At 38.1% G+C, this 21,407-nt stretch overlaps 1 protein-coding gene across 6 annotated transcripts in view; it reads left to right on the top strand.

Moving 5' to 3' along the window:
- CACNB2 (calcium voltage-gated channel auxiliary subunit beta 2) overlaps positions 1-21,407 on the top strand; it is a 251,465-nt gene that overhangs the window by 210,306 nt on the left and 19,752 nt on the right. For 4 of the 6 annotated variants that reach the window (XM_075827587.1, XM_075827590.1, XM_075827591.1 and 1 more), the window contains 7 exons: positions 6,029-6,151; positions 7,108-7,244; positions 8,360-8,442; positions 10,621-10,754; positions 14,996-15,076; positions 15,160-15,218; positions 18,910-19,019. In XM_075827587.1, coding sequence (XP_075683702.1) covers positions 6,029-6,151; positions 7,108-7,244; positions 8,360-8,442; positions 10,621-10,754; positions 14,996-15,076; positions 15,160-15,218; positions 18,910-19,019 — 727 coding nt within the window. Of the gene's footprint in view, positions 1-6,028; positions 6,152-7,107; positions 7,245-8,359; positions 8,443-10,620; positions 10,755-10,900; positions 10,921-14,995; positions 15,077-15,159; positions 15,219-18,909; positions 19,020-21,407 lie in introns of all 6 variants that reach the window. The other 2 variants (XM_075827589.1, XM_075827592.1) reach the window with 1 other exon arrangement.

Raw genomic sequence — 21,407 nt, 5'->3', positions numbered from 1 at the left:
TAAAAAGGCATGTCAAATTTTGCAACAAATTTTTACGGTTACTTCAGTGCGTCTAAAATGAAAATTAAGCAACTTTGCAAATAGACTTGATTACAAATATCTTACCATTTTGTATCTACAACTACTATGCAGTCCTATGTGTCTCCATGGAAGCAGACTACAAACAATCCTTGTGTAGTCTGACCCTGAAGTCAAAGGGTATGTGCACACACACTAATTACGTCCGTAATTGACGGACGTAATTCGGCCGCAAGTACCGGACCGAACACAGTGCAGGGAGCCGGGCTCCTAGCATCATAGTTATGTACGATGCTAGGAGTCCCTGCCTCTCCGTGGAACTACTTGTCCCGTACTGAAAACATGATTACAGTACGGGACAGTTGTCCTGCAGCGAGGCAGGGACTCCTAGCATCGTACATAAGTATGATGCTAGGAGCCCGGCTCCCTGCACTGTGTTCGGTCCGGGACTTGCGGCCGAAATACGTCCGTCAATTACGGACGTAATTAGTGTGTGTGCACATACCCAAACTCCCCTCCACCTTTCCTTCTACTTCTTGCTAACATAAATTTGATATATTAGCAAGAAGTAGGGGACAGATAGAAGGAAGCATGACTACAGGATCATATTAAACAGGGTTTGCCTGTAGTCTGCAACCAAGGAGACTCATAGGTCTGCATAAAAGCTGTAAACACAAAACGATAGGAAATTTTTAATAAAGACTATTTGCAAAGTTTATTCATTTTTTTTTTTTTATCTGTGATGCTTTAGAGCTATAAAAAAATTGCTGTACAACTTATTATCACCGTATTAGATGTCGTCTGAACATGTGGACCTAGCCTAGCAGTCCACATGCTTCTATACGACTGATGAGTTGCATAGGGAAAAATTATTTCCCTATTTTCCGGTGTACCATTAGTTATTCTGCTGTTCTATACGTGTTTATACGATGTTACATTGTATCCCTCCGCTGCTTCCATGTCATGTACTTTTCTATCGCAGATTCCTCTCTTCTCACCACCAGCTGAGAGTTTAGCATTTCCTAATTTGGTAGGGCTGATCGTGTATGTAAGCCGCATGTTAAGAAGAATGCTCTCCTGTTCAGAATGATCTTGTCTGTGCTGAGACATATCCACAAGAACTAGAAATTTGAATGGATATTTTTTACGTTATGGATGAATACACAGTCACACACACACAGAAATTGTTTTCTTTTATAGAAAATGTACTTTGCAAATGTTAGCGATCTGTATACTCTCAGAAATCCTCCAATCTAAAATTAGAAAAGTTTGCTTTCTATTTTTGACACTTGTTGCCAGTAAGTTTTATAAAAAGTTGACTTTCTCAGACAGAAGAGTTATGTCTTTTTAGGAAAGTGTTTATTGAAAAACCTACCATGATACTTAAAATAAAGTTAAAGAAAATAAATGATAGAGAGATCTTACGAATCTACGATGACATGTCATGGACTGTTACTAGGGTTTATATTACAGTTTTTGTCTTTTGTTTTTTGTTATAGTAAGTTCACCAGTATATATATATATATATATATATATATATAGAAGAAGAAAATTTGCAGCACTCCGACATGAAAAAAGTGGTGGTTTATTCAATCCAAAACAACAGCAACGTTTCAATCCTACAATAGGATCTTTATCAAGCCTAGTGACACATCTACTCAGCAAGCTTATATATGGTTGAGACTGTTTTACATAATTGGCCTCATTATAAAACAATAAAGTGTAAAGTGTATGAAAACATACATAATACATTGTGTACGGTATCATCGTAAAAATAAACATGATACAGAAAATACAGGAGTGTGTATGTGACATCGTGAGTAACAATACATAATAACAAAAACATTAAAAACAACTGATTACATCATAATCATTTATGCAGCAGTGGTGTAAAATCTATCGTCATATCGTCACTCACCAATCAGAACTTCAGATTTAACTAGTCAGTCATTGGTATATGTGTTCGTAAGAGTGTGTTTCAGCAATCAGCTGCAGCCCTCGTGGTAATTGGAGTTTGACACATCAGTGTAATCCCCCGAGGCGGAAGTGTATCATCATTCAGCAGCAGAGAGCATCGATCGCATCCATATGATGTAATGCGTGTCAATGCGTTCCACTGAACTGACCCGTATGTAACGGCATCATAGGTTGCTAAGCAACTGTTGTAACTTTGCTATGAATACCTATTGACAAGGCTATGTCAGACAAAAAGTCAATGACTGTAAAACATACAAGTATATTAGTCAGTGCTCCTCATGGTAAGTGATGGAGATATTAAGGATATCTAAAAGTAACTTTATATCGGCTTTTTATAGACGATCCACACGTAGGTACAAAGATCTCTGTTTACAATCAAGTATCCAGAACGATCTTGTTCCCAGAGCTATGGGACCACATAGACACGTCTTCACGTGTCTAGGATGACCCATTACCCTAATACGTGTAACGGACCCATATTGTCACATCAGTGACATAATGTCTCATAGAGCATAAGTCATAAAAAATATATGTGAATCCTTCTCACTTTTCTTGCAAAGACTTATAATATCTCTCTATCACTTTTAAACCAAATAGGAGACTAGAAACAATTCAACAAATAATAAACATATTTTATTGATACAATAAGACTTAATGAATTGAACACAGCCCTGTCAGATATCATAGCACAGTAACATTACAATTTGAAAAAATCAATCAAAGAAGTTCCGAAATTCTGTTGGGAGTGGTATTCCAATCTAAAAAAATACAAAACATAAAAATTTTTTAGTGTTTATCAAACATTGACAGTAAATACGAAATATAGATATTAATGTGTCAACGATCATCATACCGAAGAGGACATCTAAAGAACCCAAGGAAAAAGAGCATGAGGACATCATAAGGCTATTCTATCTACAACGAATTCTATATTAAGCCCACAAGGTTTTAAGGTGTTCAATAAAAATATCCATCTCAATTCTTTTTTGTGTAAAGCCAGATGGCGATCACCGCCAAATTGTGATGGAGGAACATGGTCCAGAATCATGAATGTTAGATCCCTTTCATTATGACCATGTTCCGAAAAATGTTTAGCTACAGGTAAGTCAAGTTTCTTTTTACGTATAGAGAAACGATGATTATTTAGACGAGTTTTAAAGGCACAGGTGGTTTCACCCACATATAGGAGGCCACAGGGACACCATAGCACATATATGACCCAGTCTGAGTCACAGGTGAAATTGTGTTTAATTTTGAACTGTTGTCCAGTCAATGGATGTCTAAAAAATTCACCTTTGCACATCAAGGCACAATTGACACATCTGTAACATGGAATATTGCCCGGTTTTAATGGTTTAAAGATAGGTTGTGTCGCTTTCTTATGTTCTGGCATTCTGGTTTTCACCAGTCTATCACGAAGATTTTGTGAGCGTCTATAAGACATAAGTGGACCATTATTCAATACATCTATGTGTCCAAAGCTATTACTGATTATTGGCCAATGTCTATTCATAATTCTGGAAATATCTCCACTTTTGTCATTATAAGTTGAGATAAATGGAATACGTTTCCGTTTTCCATGTACTGACGATTTTTTAGACTGGAACACGTATTCCATTTATCTCAACTTATTCCATGTTCCATGTTACAGATGTGTCAATTGTGCCTTGATGTGCAAAGGTGAATTTTTTAGACATCCATTGACTGGACAACAGTTCAAAATTAAACACAATTTCACCTGTGACTCAGACTGGGTCATATATGTGCTATGGTGTCCCTGTGGCCTCCTATATGTGGGTGAAACCACCTGTGCCTTTAAAACTCGTCTAAATAATCATCGTTTCTCTATACGTAAAAAGAAACTTGACTTACCTGTAGCTAAACATTTTTCGGAACATGGTCATAATGAAAGGGATCTAACATTCATGATTCTGGACCATGTTCCTCCATCACAATTTGGCGGTGATCGCCATCTGGCTTTACACAAAAAAGAATTGAGATGGATATTTTTATTGAACACCTTAAAACCTTGTGGGCTTAATATAGAATTCGTTGTAGATAGAATAGCCTTATGATGTCCTCATGCTCTTTTTCCTTGGGTTCTTTAGATGTCCTCTTCGGTATGATGATCGTTGACACATTAATATCTATATTTCGTATTTACTGTCAATGTTTGATAAACACTAAAAAATTTTTATGTTTTGTATTTTTTTAGATTGGAATACCACTCCCAACAGAATTTCGGAACTTCTTTGATTGATTTTTTCAAATTGTAATGTTACTGTGCTATGATATCTGACAGGGCTGTGTTCAATTCATTAAGTCTTATTGTATCAATAAAATATGTTTATTATTTGTTGAATTGTTTCTAGTCTCCTATTTGGTTTAAAAGTGATAGAGAGATATTATAAGTCTTTGCAAGAAAAGTGAGAAGGATTCACATATATTTTTTATGACTTATGCTCTATGAGACATTATGTCACTGATGTGACAATATGGGTCCGTTACACGTATTAGGGTAATGGGTCATCCTAGACACGTGAAGACGTGTCTATGTGGTCCCATAGCTCTGGGAACAAGATCGTTCTGGATACTTGATTGTAAACAGAGATCTTTGTACCTACGTGTGGATCGTCTATAAAAAGCCGATATAAAGTTACTTTTAGATATCCTTAATATCTCCATCACTTACCATGAGGAGCACTGACTAATATACTTGTATGTTTTACAGTCATTGACTTTTTGTCTGACATAGCCTTGTCAATAGGTATTCATAGCAAAGTTACAACAGTTGCTTAGCAACCTATGATGCCGTTACATACGGGTCAGTTCAGTGGAACGCATTGACACGCATTACATCATATGGATGCGATCGATGCTCTCTGCTGCTGAATGATGATACACTTCCGCCTCGGGGGATTACACTGATGTGTCAAACTCCAATTACCACGAGGGCTGCAGCTGATTGCTGAAACACACTCTTACGAATATATATACCAATGACTGACTAGTTAAATCTGAAGTTCTGATTGGTGAGTGACGATATGACGATAGATTTTACACCACTGCTGCATAAATGATTATGATGTAATCAGTTGTTTTTAATGTTTTTGTTATTATGTATTGTTACTCACGATGTCACATACACACTCCTGTATTTTCTGTATCATCTTTATTTTTATGATGATACCGTACACAATGTATTATGTATGCTTTCATACACTTTACACTTTATTGTTTTATAATGAGGCCAATTATGTAAAACAGTCTCAACCATATATAAGCTTGCTGAGTAGATGTGTCACTAGGCTTGATAAAGATCCTATTGTAGGATTGAAACGTTGCTGTTGTTTTGGATTGAATAAACCACCACTTTTTTCATGTCGGAGTGCTGCAAATTTTCTTCTTCTATATTATTACACGTCCGAGGATCGGGACGTTTTGCTGGGCACCTGGTCGATCATTCTTATGTGAGTGCTGCTGCCTTCTTGTTTGCTATATATATATATATATATATATATATATGGTCATGTGGCCTTTATGTCTGCAGGTCCTTTACAGGACATACACAATGCCGTTTTGTCACAGTTTTTTACCACGATCCGCGGCAAAAATGCATTGTACTTGGGGCAGCCATGGGCCCCACGAGAGCCTTGGGCCCCGGGCAGCCGCCCAAATGCCCAATGATGATCCGCTATTGCCCCTTGGCGTTTTTCCTGCTTTGTTTTATTACTCTCTTGAATTAAAATGGATTTTTTGGGGATTTGTACCATTTGCTTTACACAACATAGTGACCACTTTAAGGGTAAGTTCACACAGGGAGGATACGCTGCGTAAAAGTACTCCGCCGTGGCAGCGTCAGCAAATTCCAATTGAAAAACCGCACTCAATCAAGGCCATCAATTTTAAGGGACAGGAAAACGCCTTTAACCTGCTAATGTTGAAGTTACTCTCTTCATATTATAAATACATTGTATAAATTGTCTGTCATGGTATTAAATGTATCTATTATTTATCTATTTGTAATTTGTAGACCAAACCTGTTGCATTTGCCGTACGGACGAATGTTGGTTACAGCGCAGCTCACGATGACGAGGTTCCTGTTCCAGGAATGGCTGTTTCATTTGAGGCTAAAGATTTTTTGCACGTCAAAGAGGTAAAACTGTAATGGAATACTAATATCTACTGATGTCTGGATTTGTGGCCTATTTCTATTCAATGAAATATTAAATGTAATTTTATTCATTTAGCTTTTCTTTACAATGGTGTTTGCCAGCATCTGGATTGCAGTTTTTCATGCATGAGTTATGTTGAAGTAGCCTCCATTATCCTCTGCCATTGTTCCTCTACTATATATCTAATACATGGGTCAGATTTTATATAGGAATTAATACTTTTCTATATGGAATTAACAAAATATGTCCTACATTCCATTTATACTATTAAAAGCTATATACACCTTTGAAATAGTTTATATATATATATATATATATATATATATATATACACATACAGTATATGTACGTATGTTTACCAGTGTGTTTGGTGCAACTTTCTTAATACTTTTTATTACAAATAATTTTTCCTTTTTGAGATACAGCTGCTTTGTATTCTGTACACAGAGCAGCTGTATCTAGCACTGAATCCTGTATCCGTCAGGTCAGCAGCACTGACGGGTTAAGTAACAGCTGGTCCTGCGTGTCTCTGATACGCAGGATCGAGCTGTTACCGATCACAAATAAGTTCAGAGACCCGCAGGACCCACTGACACTGAACCCGTCAGTCCCGCTGACCTGACGGATTCAGGTCTCAGCGCTAGATACAGCTGCTCTATATACAGAATACAAAGCAGCTGTATCCCACAAAGTAAAAATATTTTTTTAATAAAAAATATTTAGAAAGTTGCACCAAACCCACTAATAAACATTATATATATATATATATATATATATACACCCCCTTTTTATCTGAGCCTATTGTTATGTAAAAAGATACAGAATTGTTTGTGTAAAGATGTGGAGCTCATACATATTTGCAAAGTTTATATATTTTTTAAATATTATTTAATAATAATTATTTAAATCTTAAATGTTTCATGTTTTGCATTTTTAGAAATTTAACAATGACTGGTGGATAGGTCGACTGGTAAAAGAAGGCTGTGAAATAGGATTTATCCCTAGTCCAGTAAAGCTTGAAAATATGAGGCTTCAGCATGAACAAAAGGCAAAACAGGGAAAATTCTACACAAGGTATTGAAAAAAATATTTGAGGGAACACATTTAGCTGGGGCGTACACTGGTGAGAGCAAAATGAAATTGGTGTCCCCTCACTGTTTGGTACACCTAGAGTGCTAGATAGATAGCTAAAGATAGATAGATAGATAGATAGATAGATAGATAGATAGATAGATAGATAGATAGATAGATAGATAGATAGATAGATAGATAGATAGATAGATAGATAGATAGATAGATAGATAGATAGATAGATATGAGATAGATAGATAGATAGATAGATAGATAGATAGATAGATAGATAGATAGATAGATAGATAGATAGATAGATAGATAGATAGATAGATATGAGATAGATAGATATGAGATAGATAGATATGAGATAGATATGAGATAGATAGATAGATAGATAGATAGATAGATAGATAGATAGATAGATAGATAGATAGATAGATATGAGAGAGATAGATAGATAGATAGATAGATAGATAGATAGATATGAGAGAGATAGATAGATAGATAGATAGATATGAGAGAGATAGATAGATAGATAGATAGATAGATATGAGAGAGATAGATAGATAGATAGATAGATAGATAGATAGATAGCGCCTGACGGACCCTAATGCATGCAGTGCTTTTTCCCCCATCATATATGTATACCGTTATTTGCCACATTGGCCCCTACACAGATGTGAACGGAGCTTTACTCTTCTAGGCAACGTGTACTTTTTGGTTCACAAAGTAAACGATATTTTTATAAAGTCGTCTCTTTTCCCATAAATAAATGGCTCCGTGTTTTAGGGAAGTTCAGAGACCCCTATTAAGATCACATTATTTTTGGCTTCTTTGATATTTATGCTTTGGCAGAGATTTAAAGTGCCAGACAGTTTCATTCATATATTAAGAGACCGCAAAGCATAAAGTGATCTCCCGGGAAGTAAACTCTGCTCCGTGGGGGCACATATTCTTTATTTGAAGAATGTTGGGCACTTCATATTTTATGGAGGTGGGGGAGGGGAGGTCAACAAATATCTGATTTTGTTCTTTTATTTGTCTCAACAAGATGTGTTTACCCATAAATACTGATTACAAGAAGTGACGTCATTATGTCTTTTTCTGTGTAATAGTAAAACCGGGGGAAATTCTTCTACCAGTTTGGGTGATGTAGTACCTAGCTCTAGAAGTAGAAGATCAACTCCGCCATCATCTGGTAAGTTGAGATCATCAACAATGCCCCGACTTGTCTGACCATAGACCTTGATATATTATTGATCTTTCCTACTCAATACATTCATAGTTTTATTAAATAAACAGGCAAAGATGATAAAAGTAAAAATACGAATGTACAGTATGAAAATAGAAGGAAAAGCTTGTGCACCATATGGCGGATGTATCTAGACTATTGGCCGTGTTGGATCTATGACCCTGGGAGATTATTTAGGACCTTTGATAGAGATTCAAGATTTGATAGATAGATTTATACTGTAGAGCAGTGTGGTTTATATACATCTCATCCATGAATGTAGATGTCTCCATAGGGTTCTATTCACCACCAACATCCCCCATCATCTATGGTCCTTCAGATTAGTCCTGAATTTTAACAGTGATTACATGACAGTAAGTAAAGAGCAGTGGTCAACAACCTTATGAAGGTCTTAGAATTGGCCCTTTACTTTATCTGAGGGCCACCCCTGACTTTTAGTGTCCCATGGAGATGGCCAATCATGGGCTTGGGATCTGTGATGATCCCAGTAGTCTGACTCCCCCTAATTAAACATTTATGGCACATACTATTAATATTCCATAAAAGTCTACAATAGGAAACCCCCTTTAATAGTGATTACCCCCAGCAAGCAATAGGGCTGAGCATTATCAGTTTTAATTTCACAGTCTAGGGCCTGAGACTGTAGGCAGATCCATACATGTGCTCTCCTGCCCAGTCTCCTTGTCGTACGCTCTGCTGTCCTATGCAGAAAACAGAGCTGTGGATTGTATACAGATGGAAAACAAGAGCCAGGGGCCAAATGTGGCTCCCCAGGCTGCAAGTTTTGAGTATTTCTGTAATCAAGTGATGCTGTTCCTTACCCACAAGCTTAACAATGATCTCAATGACAGCTGGGTGCCAGAACCCACCCCATAGACCACACCTCCTGAGCCTGTGCATTACAAAATATTCCCCCCTACAGACTTCAAAGAGGACCTGTCACCTCTCCTGACATGTTTATTTTAGTAAATACTTGTATTCCCCATGAAGTACAGTAGAAAATAGTGTAGTACCCTGTTGTTATTCCCTATGAAATAACAATTCTGGAGCAGCTTTTCTCAGAACTCTGTGTGGTGCAGTTCCTCTGTTATTCCTCCTAGTAATGTATGAATAAATTGACAACTGGGTGTTACCATTCCCCTTGTCAAAGGGGCGTGTCCCTACAGAGTCTGACTGTCAGCACTGATTGGACAGTGTAAATCTGTGTAGGGACACACCAACAGTTGTCAATTTATTAATGCAATTCTAGGAGGAATAACAGAGGAACATCACAATGTAGAGCTGTAAGAAAAAATGCTCCAGAATTGTTATTTTACGGAGAATACAATTATTTACTAAAACACACATGTCAGTTAAGGTTACAGGTCCTCATTAATATATTGACTATTTCCATACAAAATTTCCTAGGTCCAGTATTGTGTCAATATCATAACATCTATGGTAAGATAGTGGTGTAGGGTGGAATTACAGTCCAATGGTCTTCTTTTCCTACTGGCTGACCCATGGAAGCCCAAAAAAACGGAATGGGAACCAAGTAATCCTACATTAAAAAGCATTATCAGTCTGTTAGGGGTGTGACGTTTAAAATGTGCGGACCACGCTACTGTGCTGGCCGACATCTTGCATTTTTAGGCATTGATGGGGGTTGGATTTATCACCAGATGCATGCTGACAGTTTCCAACTGGAAGCTATACATTTTTTTTATATTTTCATATAATAGATTAATGTAATATTATTATTAATGTATATTTATTGTTATTTAAAGAGGTATTCCACTTTACACATATGTAACAATTTTAATTAGATGTTCTTCAGTTGTGTAATTTGCTCCATGGTGGCTGATCTTGGCGATCATGGAGGATACTGTATTAATGCCTATGGCCATATAGGCTACTATAAGGACTTGATATTTGCAAAAAAAATAAGTGTACGCATTGTGTCCTTATAGCGGTCTATACAGGCGTAAGCTTGTAGACCATACCGGTAGGAATACCCCTTTAATAATCTCATTGCCTTTTGTTTCTGTTACCTTTGATTTGATTCTCCTTTCCAGATGATATTATGTGTGACTACATTCTCCTTCTTCTCCATCTGATAATTGTACATAATTTGTCTGTGTGTAGCTATAGACTTAGATGCCACTGGCTTAGAGGCAGAAGAGATTGAAATTCCAGCAAACCATCGCTCCCCTAAACCCAGTGTAAACAGTGTAACATCACCCCACTTGAAAGAGAAAAGAATGCCTTTTTTTAAGAAGGTAACCACCAACATCCGTCCGGACGCACACCATCTGTACAGCTGCTATGCGCCACATTACAAGTCCTGTTAAACGTCTTTGTCTCTCGAAATGTCAATAACATGCATGCTTTGTTGTTCTCTGTTTCTTTTTCATGCTGCTTGTAGCTAAACAGAAGCAAAAATCGGTAAGTTCACGGTGACATAGACGTAGAGTTTACAATGCAGCGGGCATCATGAGAATCAGGGCCCACCTGGTACCTATACTATTTGGAGATAGCTGATTTGTTGGGTCTCTAGTTTAAAGGGGACCTGTCACCTCTCCTGACATGTCTGTTTTAGAAAAAACTTGTGCTCCACTAGAACATATTTTCTTATAACTTTGCGTTGATTCGTTCCTCTGCTATGCCTCCTAGAAATGTGTGAATAAGTTGACAACTGGGTGTTACCAGTTGGGGGTGTGTCCCTACATATTTTGACAAAGTCCAATCAGTGCTAACAGTCAGTGTGTGTAGGGACACACCCCTTTATCAAGGTGAATGGTAACACCCAGTTGTCAAATTATTCATAAATTTCTAGGAGGAATGAAGGAGGAACAGGACAACGCAGAGTTCTAAGAAAATATGTTCTAAAATTGTTATTTTATGGGGAATACAAGTATTTACTAAAACAGACATTTCAGAAGAGGTGACAGGTCCTGTTTAAAACATGAAGAGTCAGTGATGTCCCTGAGGTAACACCAGGCTATCCTCGTGAACAATGGTTTAACCCACAAAATAGCTGCCTCCACTTTGTTTTCTCGGTGGGTGAGGTTTAAAGGACTCTTTGTTTACTACAGTACCCCCTTGTTTTTCTAAGAACTCTTCTGAATTTAATGGAGAATCCAAGATCATGGCTTGGAGACAAGGAAATCTGTTAACTATTAACTGAAGGGTGATCGTGTCATAAAAAGTGCAATCTAATGCCTGATGGGGGTCCCAGTGTCTGGTCCCCACCAATGCTATATTCCGACATATCAGAAGATAAAAAAAAATAGCAAAAAGGTGCACATTTAATTTAATAACTGTAGCATATACAAATAGATAGGTTACCCACAACTGGAGATTTCTACAAGTGCCCACATTATTGTAGATTTACCTTATAAAGGATGCTAAACTTAAAGAGGTGTCCAGCGGATAGGGGATAACTTCTTGTGACTGTAATACCCCTTTAAAGGGGTTTTCCTGTCTTATGTAAATAAAGCTTAATGTTTAGGGGTTAGTGATAGTATTCCCCTAATATTCCTGGTGGTCTAGAGTGGTTTAGCATTTAATACATAAAATGTCTGGTGGTCTAGGGCGGTGAAGAGGTTAACTTTAATATTAGTGATGCTCTAACGTGGTTATGGGCTAATATCTAATTTCCATGAAGTTCTACGGTTGTTTAGGGGTCAATATTCCTGTTGGTTTATAAAGGTGGTAAAGGGGTTAATGGTGGTGTCCGGTAGGAAAGTGTACCTATAATTTAATTTAATTTGAACAAATTAGGTCCAGAATTTCTAATAGGTATCATAGCTACAAATCCCCTGCTTCCTTCAACACTATCATCCAGTTAATTGATAAAATTCTGTCTACCTGCCGCCACCACTAGGGGGAGCAAAATGCATATGGATTTTTACAGCTCCTGTTGAAAATAACAAATTAGCATGCAGTGAGCTCCCCCTAGTGGTTGAAAGAATTTAATATTTTCCCAAAGGTTTCTGGGTACTAGGAAACCTCCCTAAGTGCACATGTAGGAGAGATAAAAGAATACAGATTTTGTACAATTATTTGTACCTCACAAATAAAAATAGAATCGTGTAAAATAAATCTAAAATCAGGATTACTTTGTATTTTGGATCCCTATATAAACAAATGATCATTAGCTGTGCAGGGTGACTACTATAAACCCACATAACATATGACCTTCTGACTGATTTATTGGCTTTTGTTGCTTTATGTGCTTTAAACACATTTTCTGCTCGTGTTCTCTGTTTGTCTGTCTCACTTTCATTGTTTTACAATATAACGCATTACTAAAAAGTGTGAAAAACTATCAATTAAAATGTGAAAAATTATCTGTGAAAAGTTTACAACATTTTAATAATTCTAACATTGTGTTCTATGTATTAACTGCTGTGATTCTTGCTGTCTCTTGTAGACTTATGGAAATATAAAGTTATATATTTTTATGTGACCTTTTGGCATCATTCCATTAAAAATATAAATAATCGACATCAAATGTTGAATAACTTTGTAGATACATTACATTATTTATTATTTTGAGTTATAGTCTGTGTCAGAGGCGTAACTTGAAGCTCCTGGGACACCCAAAAAATTTCTTTCCACCTACCATGTGCCATTTATAATACTATGGTCTTCTTACATGACAGAGAGGTTTCTGGGCTGGGCCCCTTCAGAGACCTGGGGAAGACTGTCACCTCTGCACCCCTAGAGCTACGCCCCAAGCCTGTGTTATACTAGAGCTGCATTCACAATTTTGCTGGTTGTCATTGGAAACTATCAACAAGACAAACCCCAACAGCATAGATAAGTCTTTATAATGCATTTGTATCAGTTCTGTTTTCTGAATCCTGCAGAATTATGATTTCAGCTCTGGATTATAATATCGGTTGTACCTCTGGATCAGTACAAGATAAATAATATAATAGGTTTACACAGTTATTCAACTTTTATGTCAATTAATTCTATACATAAACTGTAACATGGCATTCAAAGGTGAATATAAAGTTTAACGTGAAGCTCTACCTTGAAGCTACAATACACAATATTGCATTATCGGCAATTCCTCTATGACCTGAATCTCTCCAGGATGAGGCAAATAAAATCATAGAAAATGGGAGTGACAGGTATCATTTACAGCTCCTATATTGTCTTAATGGAGGGAGCAGAAGGATTGTCATGATGCCCATCTGTTACAGCATCTGTGCCCTCTGTTCACAGAATACTGACTGCTGTACATGGCGCCTATATCCTACAGATGGTGCCAGGGGGGTAGCTGTAAGCAGCTGAATCTCCAGCTGTGCTGCTCAATTACCCTAAGCGCTCCTTCTCATAAAAAGAGTGATCGAAGCTGGAGATATATCTTAGGGAGTTTGTAAGAATGCAGTTTGCAAGTGTAAGGTAGAACATGACGTTAAATGTGACCTCAGAAGGTTTCTTATATTGTTATATAGTATAAAGTTTATGTACGCTAGATATAATAATTAGGTCACTTAGTCAAATTGATTCCCATACAATAGATATGTAAAGTTATTCAAAAGAACATTTTCTCTATTAACCAAGGGGGTTGTCTTAGTACATATATTACTGCCATTAATGTCTATAGGATGTCATAAGGTCGTTATAGGTACGACTGCTTTGACCCCTGCTGATCACTGGAAAGATATTGCAAGCCACATGGTGAGCCCATTATAGTCAATGACGACTATACGGCCTACTGAAAAACCAGTGCGGAGCCGCACTTTTGTAATGCCACTGCCACTACATTCTTGTCATTGCCGGTGGTCACCGTGGTCAGACCCTCACTGATTGAACATATCCTAGCAATATGCTATCTATATCTGTACTTAGATACTCCCTTTAAGTCTACCAATTACTAAGTTATACCTGCTTCTGGCAAATCTCAGTGGAAACTAATATCATTAGAAAGTAATTAAGGGGCCAACACAGCCCAAGGGGTTCTTACCCCAGAATGCCAAATCGCTCTAGATATTGTGGGCTTTATAACTAGGCAGATTTGTCATTCAGCATTCTTGGGAAACTCGGTGACAACCTATTTGGGATCCATAATGACGGCCATATTCATGTCACCCGGCTTTTCCATAGGCAGAATTTTTAACATCATCATGACCAAGGGGAATTTTTGTTTTCAACAGACGACCCCATTAAGGCCAGAGCAGTCTGTAACCCCAAATTGATTTGGCACGTTTCTAATTGGAAGAAATGGCATTTGGCCTCTGTCTAGTTGCTGGAATATCAAATATTCTGGATTATCAGACGGTCATAGAAAGGTATATAAAACTTCTTAGAGAACCTCCAGGAACTATATCATACGCTCCTATTGTCGGAGGAATCTGCTGATTGTTACATCAGTACAGTCTTCTTCTTATCTTGAAGTATTGGATATTTATTTTTTAACTATCAGATACCAGATTAATGGAATTAATATTTATTACATATTTTCAACTTGCGTTCCTGTTACCCACGTTCCCTTTTTGTACAGACAGAGCACATCCCTCCTTACGATGTAGTGCCTTCTATGAGACCCGTAGTCCTAGTGGGGCCTTCTTTAAAAGGATACGAGGTAAGACATGAACAATGGAGCACAGAATAACATGATTCCCCTCTGCTAGGAGTCATAATATTACTTTCTTTCTTTACTTATAGGTGACGGATATGATGCAGAAAGCATTATTTGACTTTTTAAAACACAGATTTGAAGGACGGTAAGTAATAGAGTGCAGGGCAACCCTTAGCTGCGCTCATGGTCCGCCACCGTTCTTTGTTTTCTTGCCCGCATTGAGTTGCACTCGATTAATGGCAACGGCAGCCAATCACTGACTGCATGTCGATGTCAGTATGGGGGGCATGTCATTACTGTAGTTAGTGATTGGCTGCCGCAGTCTCATAAATACGACACTTAATCCCTGCAAAGACTATCGGGACCACAGTATCGTCTGCATGGGAAAATGTGCCTGTTTGTTATTTTTCCCTTGAGGTTGGAATACCCCTTTAATACATTTTACTTGGTTTGCTTGGCGCTTGGTTTACAATATATATATATTTGTTTTATACAAAGTAGTTGTAGAAAAGTATGTTTTTTGCATGAACTTTCCTTACTGTATTCTTTCCTCCTTGTAATTCAATGTGGAAAAAATACAATAAAATTGTGAGGGATAGCAGCTTCATGCCCTTAAACATGCATTCCCCCTAGAAACAGCACCACTTTTGTCCATGGGTGTGTCCGGTATTGCAGCTCAGACCTGTTCACATAAATTGAGCAACACTGCAGTACCAGGCACAGCCTATGGGCAAGTGTGGCACTGTTCCTAGAAAATACCTTTGTAAGGCCTTCTTCACACAAAGTTTTTGTGTGGCATTTATTTTGGCTTGTAAGAAAAACACCATGAATTTCATGCGTTTTTTTTACAAGCGCTTCTTTGGGGTTTTTTGTCACGTGTTTTTTCCTGCATATATTTTTTTCCTATAAGCCCATAGAAAAAAAGTCTAAAAACAACCACCAGACTAATCCCTTGCTTCAGTTAAAAAAAAACGCCACTGGCCTAAAAAAACCCATCATGCAGTCCCTTTAATGCTATATGTGATGAGGAATTTTAAAAACAGTTTTGTGCAAAGTGGAAAAATGAGAAAGGATGCATGTATAAACTGGGCCTTGCGCCTCATAGACATAACCGTGTGTGCCGTCCGAGTCCCGTCAGTGATCCGAGGAAAGATAGGACATGTTCTATCTTTCCTCGGTTCGTAGACTCGGACCATTTTTCACGGACCCGCTTCACCCGCTAAAGTGAATGGGTCCATGAAGACTATCGGGTGCCACCAAAAACGGCCCGAGTGGCACAACGGTCGTGTGCATGAGACATTATACTTCCTACTCTCCAAATAATAGAGCCCGAGACGTTTATGTGGGTCTATATATTGATGCAGTGATACATTACAGTCCATTAATGTCCATTACGCGGTATGTGTACTTTTCTCCACACAGAAAAAATGTGGGTCGATCACAATAACTATCAGAGACGGTCGGACTTTTTTCCAGTAGTTAATTAACATTCCATCAAGATTTGGAATAGCGGTCATAGTTTTAGTCAGTGCTGTAGTGATCTGGAGAACATCAAGTAGAGAATACTTGCTGGGCTGCCAGAAGGGGAAACCTTGTTTCTTAAAGTGGATGTTCACCTTCAACTATCTTCCAGCATGTTGAGATGTGTAAGAAGACAGCATCTTTGGGATTTCACCAGTTGGGACCCCAACTGATACTAAAAATTAAAGAATAACATGCGCCTCTTCTATTTGACTCAACTAAGGTTATGTTCACATCTGCGTTCGGTGGCCGACAGAACCCATTGACTTTAATGGATTCCATTGAGTTTCCGTTGGGGTATCCGTGGTTTTACCCGAAACAATAGGTGGGGATGTTGTGCTATTGTTTCCAATAAATTCGGTCGGATCTTCAATGGAGCCCCTAACGCTGATGTGAACGAGGCCTTGGAGGTGTCAGTTTCCAAGTAGCATACCATAGAGGCAGTCCATTCTGATGCTAAGGGGCCCTAGGAAAGGGGACTCAGCCCTGGTCATCCGAATTTACTTGTTACTAGGTGATGAAAATCTTTGAAGGAATCCTCTATCCAGAAGTAATGAATTGTTAAAAAACAAGGGGTGGGGAATTGGCCCAAACATCATTTAAAGGGAGGGGATTGGAAACACCAAGCCCTTCTGTCCTAGGTGGTAAAACTCGGCATCATATTGGGGGTACCATTTTAATCTTTGCTATAGGCCCCCTCTCTTCTATGTACACTACGGTCAGTATTCCTTAGGTATGCTGGCGTCTTGTTCCACGTTCGCTTATACAGTCATGGAGGACCCCTAAATATAGTGTATCTGGTTTAAGGATGCTTTGCATATAAAATATTACATAATCACATAAATATCAATACAGTTATTGCTATAAGACTTCCTCTTGAGATATCCCATAGCAAACTGTAGTTAAATATTTTTTTAAATAATTTGCGTTGTAGAATACCTATTTTTTGTAGCTTTTTCCCTTCCTGCCTGTCGTGGATTAGACATAGATTATGTGTAAAACAGATGGAAATGCAAAATAGCTGAAGGAAGAACACAACTCTCCAATGCTACCTGGGGAGGCTAACAAGATTAGTCACAGAAAGGGTGTAGAGAAGGTAATGTGAGGGAAAAGGGAGCAGGAACTGTGCATATCTATGAAGCCTGGGTGACTCTGTGACTACATAATAGCCTCATAGCTGCTAAAATGGCTACTGGAACTAAAGGCCCTTTTATACAGGCCAATGTATAAACAAGCGTTTGTGCGACTGCTCGTTCCCCGATTATTGCCCTGCGTAAACAGAGCAGCGATTAGCCAGTGAACTAGCAAGCGCTCGTACATCGACTGATCGCATCTTTTATAAGACCAGAAAAATGGTCGCTTGTGGGCAGCACACATAGCTGTGTAAATAGAGAATGTGCTGCCGACAAGATGCAAATGTATCGGGGATGAACGATCGTATTAAGGATCGTTCATCCCCATACGTGGAGAAAATAAGTGCCGATCATCATGCTGTTTTGTTGATCGACGCTTGTTTAACGGGCAGAACCTTTAGCTAGAGATCAGAAGTACAATTGGCTGATAGATGGAGAAAGAAGCAGCACACAGTGGTAGAACAAGCTTCGATTTTTGAGTGCAGATGTGCTTTAATAAAATGTTATTATCGGAATAATTTCCATTATCAGCAGGAGTGATCTGAAAATAGAACATTGGCAGCCCGAGTATTTCAGTCTACGGACAGTTTATGACCATCTCTAGCCTGCATCCCAATTGCTAACAGTAAATGTGGGGTAATTAAAATAATCCACTCTACTATTTTTGGATTGTTCCTGCTGATAATAGGAATGTTTCTTCAAATAACAATATACAGTGTTTATCTATCTATCTATCTATCTATCTATCTATCTATCTATCTATCTATCTATCTATCTATCTATCTATCTATCTATCTTCAAAACTGTGTGCTAATCAACTTCCTAATATATCTTCATAGTAGTTGGAGCTCCGTTATTTCTAAAACAGAGCTGCAAATCCCCTGTAAAGACATAGCATTAAATGACACACTACTGTCTACTTGCAGTCACCACTAGGGAGAGTTTAGGAGCTCACTGCATACTGTTAGTACATTAACTCAGTAATAACACAGTATGCAGTAAGCTCCTATGCTCCCCCTAGTGGTGACTACAAGAAGCCGGAATTTTAACTGTTATATTATTGCCGATTAGATGGGCCTCCTTATGTCGATGGGGTATTGCTGTTTCATTATTAGCTGGGTTATTTGTCATTTCACTCACTAAGATGCAGTATCTAATCTTAAATGTTACTTGTTTCCCTAGAATATCCATAACTCGGGTCACTGCTGACATCTCGCTTGCCAAACGTTCAGTATTAAACAATCCAAGTAAACATGCAATTATAGAAAGATCCAATACACGATCAAGTTTAGGTAAGTTCTATTCTGATTATTCTTTCTTCCCTAAAGGTTTACAGTCTACTCCTTTTCTATAGGTATTGAGACTTCAGAAATGCCAAGTATCTGTATCAAAGGCCCAATAACTTTGTAGTGGCTTGTGACGCAATAACTTTAAAGGATTTGTCCAGAGTGGCAGTGTATGTTGAGTTAAAAGTAGGGGTGTCTCTTGCCTGTGACCCCAGTCTGTTGCATGGAGCCAAGTACTGCATCTAGAAATCGATTACATTTCTATTGTGATTTCCCCCACAATTGCAGCTTGAGGGTAGAACTGTGTCTAAAAAAAAGTAAGACGAATTTTTAAATAAAAATGAATTAAGAAATTACACTAAACACACTGACTGATCTATTTATTTTTAAAAAAAATCCTCAAAGCTGTACATAGCCTTTAATAAAGTGATATGATTCTGACTAACTGCATCTGCCACTAGGGGGAGCTCACTGCATATAAACTGATAGAACTCCCGTTAAATTCATAGGGAGTTGTATAAACCTATATGCAGTGAGCTCCCCCTTGTGGCTGTTGTAGGTAACAAGAATTTTATCATTTAACTTCAGTGCCAGGCCCCCTATCTTAATGGGTCCCAGTGTTGTGGTCTGCCACTGTGTGAGGTATACCACGGTTGGTCCCAATGGTCTGTGCGAATTGTAGGATGACTTCTGGGTATATGATATTCCCTTACTCCTCCTTATGTAACAGGGCTTCTCAAAGTGACTGTAATGTGAGATATTTTCTGTCCTTTTCTATAGAAATGTCACTTCTAGTTTGTTTATTTGCCATCTTTTCACCTTGGCACCCCATTCTGTACATGCACCCGTGATATCACCCCCATTATGCATGCGTTCCTCATAATGGTTTTGGTTTATATCATTATTTTCTTCATTAATGCCCTCCCATCTCAGATGGTTTTGGTATGTACTTGATACACTGTATTGTGCTTGCAGTGTATATTTTTCTGTGTGTGAAGTGATACATAGACACATTGTTAACCCTCTGAATACTGCCGGGATGTGTTAAATTTAGAGCATAATTCCACTTTTAACAATAATTCACATTTAATCTACTATCATTTTCTCCATTCATATACATGACTGCCTTCAAAATTTTGCTGGTTGCCCTTGGAAACAGTCAGCAGCTCCAAATGTGTCACCTCAGCTCCCACCATGCACTGCTCTCTGGTAACAGGAAACCAGCTGAATTGTAAATTTAGCATTAGAAATGAATGGAGAAGAAAAGTCATGTAATCTTGAGTCGAAGTAAAGCAAATGACATATATTTTAACTATGAAATGTAAATTTTTGTTCAAAGCGGATTTTACCTTTAAGTGTTAGATCTTCTGTGTATATTGTGCGTATTTTATGTTTAATATAACAACCCTTACAGTAAAGATATTGTAGATGTCTAAACACTTGAGATCCATTGGTTTGAACTCCCATTGAACCGGACAATAGGATTTGGAAATACAACTCTCAGCATCCTCTTGTCTGCCGGCAGCTGAAATGTCTGTCTGATATTAATAAGTCAAGCAAATGTAGTAATAAAGATAAAAATATAAATGATCCATGAACAACAGATCACTGAAAAACTCAATACTATAAACAACCTAGATATAAATTGTGTCTAGCGCCATCTATAGTTAGTTAAATGAAGTTCACCTCCCTGGGCTATGATTGATTATTCAAGTCTTTTGTTTAAGGCCCCATTTCTATTCCAGAATGGTAGTGGAAAAAAAAAAAATATTAACCTGGAATTCAAAAGTAATTTTATGGTAATTTGGACACTAGGGCCGCACACGGCCACATCACAGACCTCTGTTGTACAGATCCTTTATGTGGAGCTCATGAAGTACTAACGGTCCAAACCGTACCTACAGGTGCCTCAGATTTTATAAAAAAATATGTGCCATAATAAAAGCATTGCAATTTGGGGAGAATATGGTGCCTCGCGGTAGCTCCATACAATGGTTCATATTACATACCTATAGGGACTCTGTGCCCCCCATACAGAGTCATATAATGCTTGTCTCAGTTTTGCCGGATACACTCTAATGCGTTATGTAATGGATCCTACCAGATCTCATTTACTTATAAGGCTGGTTCCCACAGTGCAGATTTGCTGTAGATTTTGCCTGCATTTTGTAAGCCAAAACCAGAATTGGATTCAGGAGAGCAGACCTATAAGCCCATCCATTATATATTTTTTCTGTTTATGTGCCGTTCCTGGTTTTGGCTTAAAAAACGCATGCAAAATCTGCAGCAAATCTGCACTGTGGGAACCCAACCTAAGGCCTCATTTACACGAACGTGATATACGTCCGTGCGACGCGCGTGCTTTTCACGCGGGTCGCACGGACCTATACAAGT

Source organism: Rhinoderma darwinii, chromosome 5, assembly GCF_050947455.1.
Source record: "Rhinoderma darwinii isolate aRhiDar2 chromosome 5, aRhiDar2.hap1, whole genome shotgun sequence".
Taxonomy (NCBI): domain Eukaryota; kingdom Metazoa; phylum Chordata; class Amphibia; order Anura; family Rhinodermatidae; genus Rhinoderma; species Rhinoderma darwinii.
This window is presented reverse-complemented; position numbering and strand designations above follow the sequence as displayed.